The sequence below is a fragment of the Hoplias malabaricus genome, chromosome 3, assembly GCF_029633855.1.
Source record: "Hoplias malabaricus isolate fHopMal1 chromosome 3, fHopMal1.hap1, whole genome shotgun sequence".
Lineage (NCBI taxonomy): Eukaryota > Metazoa > Chordata > Actinopteri > Characiformes > Erythrinidae > Hoplias > Hoplias malabaricus.
This window is the reverse complement of record NC_089802.1, coordinates 43,003,412-43,014,595: the sequence shown is the minus strand read 5'-3', so window position 1 is coordinate 43,014,595 and position 11,184 is coordinate 43,003,412. Positions and strand designations below refer to the sequence as shown.

At 37.2% G+C, this 11,184-nt stretch overlaps 1 protein-coding gene across 3 annotated transcripts; it reads left to right on the top strand.

Moving 5' to 3' along the window:
• The first annotated feature begins 4,917 nt into the window (after nt 1–4,917).
• On the top strand, nt 4,918–10,804 carry si:ch211-161c3.6 (high mobility group AT-hook 2b). 3 transcript variants are annotated; one of them, XM_066666286.1, is made up of 6 exons: nt 4,918–5,046; nt 6,908–7,061; nt 7,313–7,396; nt 7,527–7,574; nt 7,698–7,730; nt 9,016–10,804. In XM_066666286.1, exons 2-6 carry the CDS (start codon nt 6,954–6,956, stop codon nt 9,097–9,099), a joined length of 357 nt encoding a protein of 118 aa, XP_066522383.1. In that variant the 5' UTR covers nt 4,918–5,046; nt 6,908–6,953; the 3' UTR covers nt 9,100–10,804. The 3 variants fall into 3 exon arrangements, with proteins under 3 accessions (XP_066522383.1, XP_066522384.1, XP_066522385.1); XM_066666287.1 differs by having other exon boundaries at nt 4,979–5,088; XM_066666288.1 differs by having other exon boundaries at nt 5,023–5,160.
• The last annotated feature ends 380 nt before the right edge of the window (nt 10,805–11,184 follow it).

Sequence of the window (11,184 nt, the reverse complement as noted above, 5' to 3'; positions counted from 1 at the left end):
CTGGAGTTTTTTTTTTTTTTTAATCCTCAGTGTCACTGCTGGACTATACCAACATGCCTAGATATTTCTGTAAAGATTTTACTGCGATTAGACACAAAAACATTAGTGAGATGAGGTACTGTTGCTGCATGATTAGTTATGGATCACATTCACCACCCCAGCACATTCCAAAGGTGTTGAATGGTGTCCCTGTATTCCAGAAAAAAACATAGTCCAGTGCTTGGGGCTTTATATCCCTCTTGCCAACGTTTAGCACTTAGCAGGGTGGCCTGCACCAGAGCATCACAGTTCAATGCAGATTTTTCTATAATAATTATAAAAACGGTGTGTACAACTTGATACATTCAATCAGAATATGCTGTAATTTACAAATTATTAAGCAGCATACCTTTGACCTTTTGTATTTCGCTCAGCTATATCCAATATTTATTCAGGCAGTGTCATTAAGGAGTTAGGTGTGTTCTCCCTGTGTTTGCTTTAGTTTCCACAGGGTGCCGGGTCTCCTCCCAAACTCCAGTGTTTGGTGCACAAGTGTGAGTGACTGGGTGAGTGTGTGAAACTGTCCACAGGTGTGAGTGACTGGGTGTGTGTGTGAAACTGTCCACAGGTGTGAGTGACTGGGTGAGTGTGTGAAACTGTCCACAGGTGTGAGTGACTGGGTGTGTGTGTGAAACTGTCCACAAGGGTGAGTGACTGGGTGAGTGTGTGAAACTGTCCACAGGTGTGAGTGACTGGGTGAGTGTGTGAAACTGTCCACAGGTGTGAGTGACTGGGTGTGTGTGTGAAACTGTCCACAAGGGTGAGTGACTGGGTGAGTGTGTGAAACTGTCCACAGGTGTGAGTGACTGGGTGAGTGTGTGAAACTGTCCACAGGTGTGAATGACTAGGTGATTGTGTGAAACCGTCCACAAGTGTGAGTGACTGGATGATTGTGTGAAACTGTCCACAAGTGTGAGTGACTGGGTGAGTGTGTGAAACTGTCCACAAGTGTGAGTGAGTGTGTGAAATTATCTACAGGTGTGAGTGTGTGAAGCTGTCCACAAGTGAGTGGCTGGGTGAGTGTCTAAAACTGTCCAGAAGTGTGAGTGACTGGGTGAGTGTGTGAAAGTGTCCACAGATGTGTGTGACTGGGTGAGTGTGTGAACCTGTCCACAGTAGGGATGGGGAGATTCACCGATTCACATCGGTGGTTCGGCACACATGTCTGCGATGCGACTGCACCGGTAGATTCAAGTTGCATCGGGTTTAATTTGCGGGCGAATTTATGGTGCATCTCCTCTAGCCTTTTGCATCAGCAAATACCATGGTTAAATCGGGTGTTTTGTTTTGCAGTATCTATTCCTTATTCTAACATATTTTTTGAGTCAACGTATTTTTTTATTGATTTCTTTTTTTTTCTGAGGCAACATAAATGCACCATCGTGTCCTCAGGCACGGACTCCAGCACGCAGACGTACACAACAAAAATGGAAGGAAACGAGAGCATTAGCAACGACAAAGAGATATTTAATGCACCAAAAAAGACAAATCAAACGTGTGACCATATTTTGGGTTTTTTAAGCGAGGTGGTCAACTTAACAAGATGCACTCAATCTGCAAGCGATGCCGTGGTGCTATAAAATACGTTAGTAGCACGACAAACCTGGTGACGGCACAACAAACCTCCACGACGGCACGGTGTGGAGTAGCAGATAAGTCTAGCGGACAATAGTATGTGTTGCAAATCATAATTTTCTCTATGCACATTTTTAATACTGCACTTTTGAAAACTGTTAATCTTATATGTTTTATACATTTTGTATAAATATAGACGGAGAATATAACTGAGTAATTCAACTGAATAAAATGTAATTCTCTGTCTGAATGTATTGAATTGTGCATTTTTTATATTATGTATTGGTTTTACTCCATTGAAAACAACCAGATGCATACATCCCTCAGATCGTTACAGAGAGTAAAGCAGAATTGTGCTATTGCGTTAAGAAAACTGATGGGTTAGGCTAATACATCCTCAAACCTCAACTAACTGTATCGAATGATTACTTATCAAACCAAATCCTCTTATAATTAAGTCATATCGTTATCAAATCATTTTTGAATTGCATCATATCCTGAACAGGAGTGATTTGTATTGCATCGTATCGACAAGGGTTTTCAGTGTATCGCAATTATATCGTATCGGTGGCAGTGTATCGAGATGCGTATCGAATCGACCTTAGTGGTGAAGATATACATCCTTAGACCACAGGTGTGAGTGACTTGGTGAGTTTGTGAAATTGTCCACAGGGGTGTGTGTGTGTCAGTGAATGGGTGAGTGTGTGAACAAGTGACACATGTACAACGTGTTTGTTTGCCTTGTGCCCAATGATACTAGGTATGTACTGGACCCACATACATATTTATGCACCCAAAAATATATACTTTTTCTCTGTTTCAGTGAAGGGATCTGATGATGCTTTTGATACATGTGTTTAATTAAAAACCTGTGCTATTCACTTTTGTTTAGACCATGAAATGTGTAACGTGTAGAAAATGTGGGTGTGTTACGGGTAGGCTACTGTAACTTCCATATCCAGCTTTTGCAAATGACTCATTAGTTACAGTATTGCTTTGTCAAAGCATGAAACGGTCAAGAACTCCAGTGAAGTACCTATTTAGTCATTGCCTGACTAAGCAATTTACCAAAACCTTCATGAAAACAATGCAAAGAAATCTACCATGGTATATTCCACATTAATTGCTCCCTCACACAGCGGTATGGTCATGGGACAAATACTCAGTTGGTACTGAAGCAATGGCTTCTACAGCAAAGTAATCAACTATAGAGCATTGAAGTTATGTCCTTGTTCTATTGTCAGCATCAAGCCCATGCTACAAATTCTGATTCTTTGCTGGGTTTCTCTATTCCTGCTATTGTGCCCTGTAGCATCTACAAATAGGGGCATATGTCCTGAGCCTAGGGGCATGCATTAGGAGTGATGGAGCTCCATTTGGGATTAGTTAAAGTAGTAAAAACGGTGATTCAGAACTAATCATCCATCCGCAGGGAACCCTCATGTTTATGTTGCTGATGAAAATCCCCTTTGTATTTTTTCCGGTGTCTAGAATAAACCAGACACTGTCTTATTAACGTCTTATTAATGCCCTTCAGTTCAGAATACATTTTGGATGAACACGTGTCCACAAACTTTAGGCCATATAGTGTATTTAAGCAAAATAATAATAATAATATTTTTAAAAAGAACATACACAGAAATGCCACCACATTGTCTGGTGTCACCAAACAACTCGACCAGCGAAGCATGCTCTGCAAACAAAGCAGTACAGAAAGCACTGAAGGTGTCCTTACCCTGTTGTTTCTGGCACCAAGAAACATTATGGAACATTCTTCCATTGCTGCATGCTCTAGGTCTGATGTCTCAAACTCAGTAATATGTGTGTTATGCAAAGACAAAGACATATTTTTGTGCAGAATGCCAGCAAGTTGACTTCATCAGGCAAGTCCACATGTGATTGTGTCAGCTGACCGACACATCACCATATCCACTTGTATATACCTATTAGAGACATTTATAATAACAAGGACAGTGCTACTTTCCCGCCTCTTAGACATGGCGCCACATGCCACTCAGTCACCTTTATAGACTATAGACTGGACTATGGGGAACTGAGTGTAAAGAGAGCAAACATATGTTAATACAAGTTATGTCATTTACGTATACATTACCTGCAACACCTTTCAACATCAAAGCATGCATGCATATTGACTTCTTAATAGCATATGTGAACTATGTTTAATGATTTTGTAATTGATGAATTAGCAATGGTCCCCTAGGGCCCATATTAGTTCAACTGTGGGAGGAGCTAAGGGTCATTAAAGGGTGATCCAGGTGCTAATCTAGTGAAGAGAAGAATAGAAGTCAAGAGAGAGTACAAACAAACATACATACATACATATATACACATCCATAATGGGAGTGATTGACCGCGTATTGTGCCACCATGCCTTGTAAACTAGTTTAAATATTATGCGTAGCTACTTTGTTTGTTTGATTATTATAAATATCTTTGTTGTAAATAAAATCTCATTTGAGGACCATACAGCCAGCTCCAATAAGGTAACTTCTGACCACTCGAGAAACATTACCACACCATGTTTCAGCTTGGTTTTGAGAGTCCCCTTGCCAAAGAATAAACGCATGTGCTTGACTGCCCTGCCTGCCTCCAGATATGTCTCGTATTAGACAATGATGGCACATCCTGAAAGTGGAGTATCACACAACATCAACCACAGACTGTTGAGCAGCTTTTCTGGGATTTAGCATAAATGAGCAAAAAGTCCACTTAATGGCAAAAATTAGTATCTACAATTCACAAATGATTAAAGATAACACAAAAGGTGACAGGACCCTGTGGTAAACATGCTTCTGTCATGTCATTGTAAATAAGAATATGTTTTTAATGATTTACCTGTTTAAACTGAAGATAAAAAATAAATAAATATTGGTCCCAACATTTCTGAGTGAGTTCTAGGCACCAATTTGTACATTTGTTATGTATTTTACAAACAGAGTTATTTTTATCATGGAAAATCTTTTATTACTCCTTTTGTTCAATAAATGTTCAAGTGAATTAACACTGCATTTTTAGAAAATGTCCCAGATTTTCTGGAAATGGGGTTTGTAAATTCCAAATACCCAAAATACAAAATGTTGACCACCTGACAGCCCTGGAATTACGAATAAAAAATTCAAAATGTATGTCTGGACCAGATGTATTACAGCATTAGGGTATTGTCGTGTACTGATAACATCTTTTCCTGTGTATTACCTAGAGCAGGTGGAGGCGATTTGGGACCCTCCCACATTAGCATTGTATCTATATATTAAAAGTTCCCAACTAAATGGGCGGAGTTGAGTACAGGGCGTTACACTTGCAGGTCATAAGGACTCATAACAGCTTTCAAGAGATGCCACACCATTCATACAGAGCTCATGGAGAATAAGGACGAAAGATATTCTTCATTCGGTGGATAAACGTCTAGTGGTAAATCCAGATATCTCACATTTACAGCAGAACTAGCTGGAGGTTAGTTTACTCTCAGAATATCTGAAGAAGGCTTCGGGTACTTTCACCTATAAAGTGTTCAGGTAGCTAAAGGTAAATTAGGATAAAGGCACAATTGCAGACTAATACTATTGTGATTTTTTTCCCCAAATTTGTTTGATTTTAGCTCAGAAAGTCGATGCTGTCTAATAGAGAAATTGTGGTAAAACATCTTTAGGAAGGTGTGTGGAGGGAAAAATATATTTTTTTAATTTTAGACGTTATGTTTCAGCATTTAGGTTTCTGTAATATATATGTTTAATATATAAAAATATATATATAAAACAGATCTGTTTTTTATATAAGGGTATACTGCAAAGTTTAAAAGTTCAATTATTTGAATGTAATCATTTAAACGGCTGGTATACTTAAATTATTATTATTATTATTATTATTATTATTATTAAAAAAAAAACAAAAAAAAAACTTCTGCACCATTTAAGGTAGAACGGAAAATTCTAACGAAAGGCCAGTTTTACTTTAGTCTTAAAAAAAAAAAAAAGCTAATTTAAGATCTTAACCGTTAAACTTCCTCGTATCTTCTACTGATCTCGTTTTCACTGAATCGTTTGAGTCATTTCTTAGTCTCACTCAGCGGTTCAGCGGAGCTTTTCTGCTGTTATTTATGATTAAACAGGGGATATACTTGTGTTAAAGTTCAGCTATTACCTCATTCATCGCCTTTCTCTCGCTAGTTACTGGAAATATAATCACTCTGATAAAGAAGTGAGTTATAATGAGCTAGGGCAGATATGTTTCTTTTAAACCTATATAACCGTTTCTTTAGGGCTTTCACTGATGTTGTCTTGCACCTGTGTTGCTAGGTTAAGCGGTTAAGCGCTGGGCGGTATATCAGTCATGTCCATATATAGTGACGTTGATACACGGTTTTCATTTTTAGATTTAGCAGATTTTTAAAAAAAATTATAAGTAATGGTTGGGGGGGGGTTATATAAAGATACTCGTCTGAAATATATTATTTTTTTATATTTCATATCTAATGAGCTTTTATCAGGTTTACCCTATAATGTACAGGAATTGCCATGTCCCTTTGTCAAAGCATTTTATTTGAAATTCTATTAATTATGTTTTATGTACCTTAAAGTGCCTCTTTATGTGATGTTTCCTAACATTAATTGTTCCTTTGTAGACAATGGCCAGTGCAGATTTCATAATATATAGAAGTGTGATAAATGAATGTGTGATTCCCAGACGGATTGTGATATAGTAGCAAACATCTCAAAACACAAGAGCAGTGTCACACAGAGAGGCATTTCATAAGACCACTCTAAAATCTTTCTTTTTCTCAGATTGATTGTCATGGATGACGTCCAAGGCTGAGTGGTTTAGTGTTAGTGAGGATGTGGAGCTTCATTCTCCTCAAACCAATTCACACATGGTTTCAGATCCAATTCCATGGCTGTTGATGCTTGAGAAGCATCTCAGATGGCTTTGTGTTTCAGAGGTGCAGATTTCTTCACCTTGGTTCTGAGATCCCATTACTCCCATTCCTTTATCCATCCAATATCCTGTCTTTACTCCTGTGTGTGAGTGAGAGAGAAGAAAAGAAATACAGAGCTAATAGCATCACATCAACAACGTGTTTCTCTGGTTCATATCAATAGAAAAATATATAAATATTGCAGATAACAGGTGTCTAAAATATCTATACCATACCAAATTTGGTAGGATGGACATGAGGGGGTATTTGCAATTTTTGCACCAAGGCCATTTTTCACATTCTTTCATTCATTCAATCTAATCTACTTATTTATGCCATGGTCTTCTCCACCCTCGTTAGGACTGTGTGTGGAGTCCATGCCGGTGTGAGTTGAAGTGTGTGCAGGATGGAAGAGGAGATGAATGGAGCAGGAGGAGAGGTAGCAGTCTCAGCACCTGCTGAGTGTCCAACAGCACCAAAGCGAGGAAGAGGAAGACCCCGCAAACAACGACAGGTTTTTACAGAATCGCATTATACACACAGGCAGTCAAATATTTGGGCACATGCTGCTTTCATTTGAAACTTCTTGCTGTTATTTTTTTGTAGAAAACTTCATACTGAATTTGTCAGTGTGAACAAGAGGTTCTTCAATCTATTTGGTTCTAGATATTGTTTATACAGCAAATCTGCATAATGTATGCACTAAATATAGTGTTTTGATGTGAAATATTGTACAAAATGAATGTAATTAATCTGGTTTTCTAGGAGCCTGCGGATCCGTCTGCTCCCAGAAGGCCAAGGGGAAGACCCAGGGGGAGTAAGAATAAGGCTCACAGACCAACAGCCAAAGTAAGGGAAAACCCTGAAGCTCAATTTGTGTCAACGCGTTGCATAGCTTTTTTTTTTTTTAAGCATTTTTAGCATTTAATCTTATCATTTATCTTCTTTGTCCTTTATTTTTTACGTTTTTAATCAAAAGGTAGAGTCATCAGGGGAGAAAAGACCCCGTGGTCGACCAAGGAAATGGGTCAGTGTCTGTTTCTCTCTCACGCACACTGCCCAAACACAGACAAACACTCACACATACATTTTTAAATGAGTAGCATGATGCAGTTATATACACAATTGTGTGTGTTTCTTTCTCTTACAGCCTCAGAAATCAGTTCAGCAAGAAGAACAGCAGGTGAGATAAGTACAACATACACACAGTTGTACACTGGAAACTGACTAGTGGCACCTGTGTCCAGGGAATTTAAGGAGCCTCAGTCCACATGGGCTAAGGCAAGTTGGAAAGAGTATACCGCTGATTTAAAAAAAATAAATACATTAACAAATAGCCCTTAAATGCCCCTAGAAAAAAATGCATGAAAGCTCTGTTGATTATATCATCCCTGTCTGAAGAAAAATGTTTCTCCAAAATAGTAACTTTATAAGAGAGGGAAAAACTTCATAGCCCTTCTATAGGTCCGTTCATCGTGAAATTTTCAGTGTGAAGAACAGCTGCTGTGTTCAAATGAGGTACTAAACTAAACTATGACAAAAATGGAGGTTTGTGTAGTTTATTTTTGCACAGCAGCTATTATTTTTAATAATTTAAAGTATATAAAACCAAAATATACAGCCAACGATTTTTAGTTTGATTAAAATATTGATTCTCTTTTATTAATCTTTATTTGTTTATTTTGGTCTTTGTTGGGGGTAACTAGGTCCTATGATGCTGGGCCTATTGAGTCTTTGATTTGTTACTGTCTATTGTTCATGTGTCCATATTTACATGTGTCAGGTAGATTAATAATCCTAAAGCAAATGTGAGATGAAAACACACTTTCTTTTCCAGGTGCTGACATTAAAACTTTTAGAGTGATGTTTTAGAGGTTTTTTTTTTTTTTAATTACAAAGCTTAAAATTAAAAATTAAAATGAATTGTTTTTATAGTTAATTCACTGAACTACGCTGTCATTCTGACAGTAGTCAAACACTCTTACAGCCAGGAAGCAAAACACAGCTAACAATATCACATCACACACACACAGATTGTACTGTTTCGGGATAGATTACTTACAGTACTGGTATGGATCCATTGTTTATTGACAATATCCTGTCTGGAATTATCTGCTCACATCAGCTCATTACCTGTGTGCTTGTTACCTGTGTCTGTAACCGTTTGTTCCCTTTAATAGGACTCTTCAGTTAACTAGTTGTCTCTCACACGCTGCAGGTTTCTCCACAGTGAAAGCTGGTTATGAGTTGTATTTTCAAAATTTCCCCTTTTACTCATAGACAAACAGATAGTAGATTGGGGCAGGAATGAGTCAATAAATGTAAGGGAAACTGAATTTGGCCGTTATCCACTTTTCTTGGTTTCCTGTCCTCAACTGTCACAGGTTTTTAAGTATCGCAGACACGCAAGGTTTATTCTCAGGCACGCACACGTTTACTCACCTTTGTATCTCTGCTTTCTCCTGCAGCATGAGGAAAAAGAGGCAGAGCCAGAAGAGCAGGAACTGCCTCGAACTCCACCCCCATCATCAACACAGGAAGAACATGTCTAAAACTACTTCAATGGACGGCCTCACGCTCAAGTGTGCATTTCATGCTAATTTTCCCAATTACATGATAAATCTTATCTAAAGTTTAAAAAAAAATATAATATAAAAATGAAATGGACATGCCAGTGACATGAACAAATCACGGAAAGGAAAATGTACTAGATTACACTGCATTTAAACTTAGGCTATGACTACAGTTACACCCAGTATGTGTCAGTTTCGTTTTTTTATTTTTGGACAGTCTGAAAATATCAGCTGCACTTTAAATTGTGTGAACATTTTATGACAAACCAGTTTCTAAATATGGTCTACATTGGCTTTGAATACAATCTTTTGCATCAAAGTACATTAAAATCTAAGAAAGTTTTGCCTTCTGAAAACACAAAGGCATTTTAGAGAACGTTTTTGGTCCTGACCCTTATGATAGGCACATGATATAGCTCATAACTTGACTAAACTGAAGAGTAGGAGTGAGTTGGATTTAGGAAATTTCTAGTTGTATGTGATGAACCAAAAAACATCTCAGTCATTTTAGTTCCCAACTGAGTTGCATACTATAGTACAGAACGGCTTAAAATTGAGGCTGATTCATGCACATTACCAGGGCCAGTATTAGGGGGCTTAGAATTCTGATAACTAATAATATCTACAAATATGTATATTTTGATTTCAGATTTTATTTTTCTACATGGGATTATTACTACAAATAATGTGATTCCAATGGCTTCAGAGCCATCACCCCTCGTATCTCAGAGAAATATTGTCCACCCAGTTTGTCCTTAAAGTGATTTAGCTTTGGAGGTTTTTATTGTGGACTGATTTAATTTTTTTTGTGTATTATTATTCTTAGGTTTTGCTGTGAAATAACAGGGCCATCACCAGAAATACTCAAAAAAGTGAATATTGGGGTTTAACGTGGGGGGCACAGGGAGGAAATTGGAGGAAATTACGTTTAGCAAATAGAGAAATCCAAAATATTAAAAATTGTCAATGAAATTTGCTTGTCTATTGAAGATATTGAATTTTCAGGACCCAGTATGCCCCTTAGCAGAAATATGATGACGCTTTTTATAAAAATACTTGTAAGTGGGATTATTGTTGTTTTTTCCCTCCCCTCATTTGAGAGTTTTCTCTCGAATAATTCTTAAACATGCCCTAGGACATCCTTCATAATTAAGGTTAAAAAAAAAAAAAACTAGTGCTGATTAATTCATTCAGGATTCCCAAACATTTTCTGCAGTGCCTTTGGCACACACTCATACAAATCTTTTGCTTCCAAACTCCACTGGAGTTTATTTTAAACATAATTCTTACTAAACTGTGACTTCTTATTAAACAAAATGAAGTGATCAATCACCTTCACAGCAAAATTATTACAAGTAACATGCATTTTGTATTTCATTCATTTACCTCGCTCCTCCCCCACCCAAAGCTTGAAAAGTAGAATAGTTTACAGTTCAGGGCAGATTTCTCTTTATGGTCTTCCACATATCAGTGCCTCTGAATCCTCAATGTTGTTTCTACAGCCACTGACTACTTTATAAACTGTAGAGACATACATTTTCACTGTTTTAATGAGATTCTGAAGACACTGTATGACAACGTATGAACAATTTTAGTACAATACAGCTCATAAATATATCTTAGGTGAAGGTTCACCGGGATGTTAATCCCATTCACACCTACTGAGACTGAGTGATAATTTTTGTTTACCTCATTTTTGTAATTCAACATGGCAGTGAATAAAGGCACTATAAAATAAGTTCATGCAGTGAATTATTGATCATTTCTTGGTTTTTAAAGTTAATATATATTTATAAAGTAAAATCATTCACATGTTTGTTGTGTTTAATAATATTTCTTACAGTAAATTTCTTTTTAAAAATTAAACAAAGGTGTTAAATGCCTGACAGAATCCAGATTTTTTTCTCCAGTTTTATCCACTTATTCACTTATGAGTTAGGATTTCAGAACCTGAAATGAAAGTCTAGTGTTTCAGATTATCCACTTACATATGTATGGGAGGACTCAGTAATGTGAGACCAATTTCATACATTTAATAACAGATATTTTCCTTTTATTATTTAT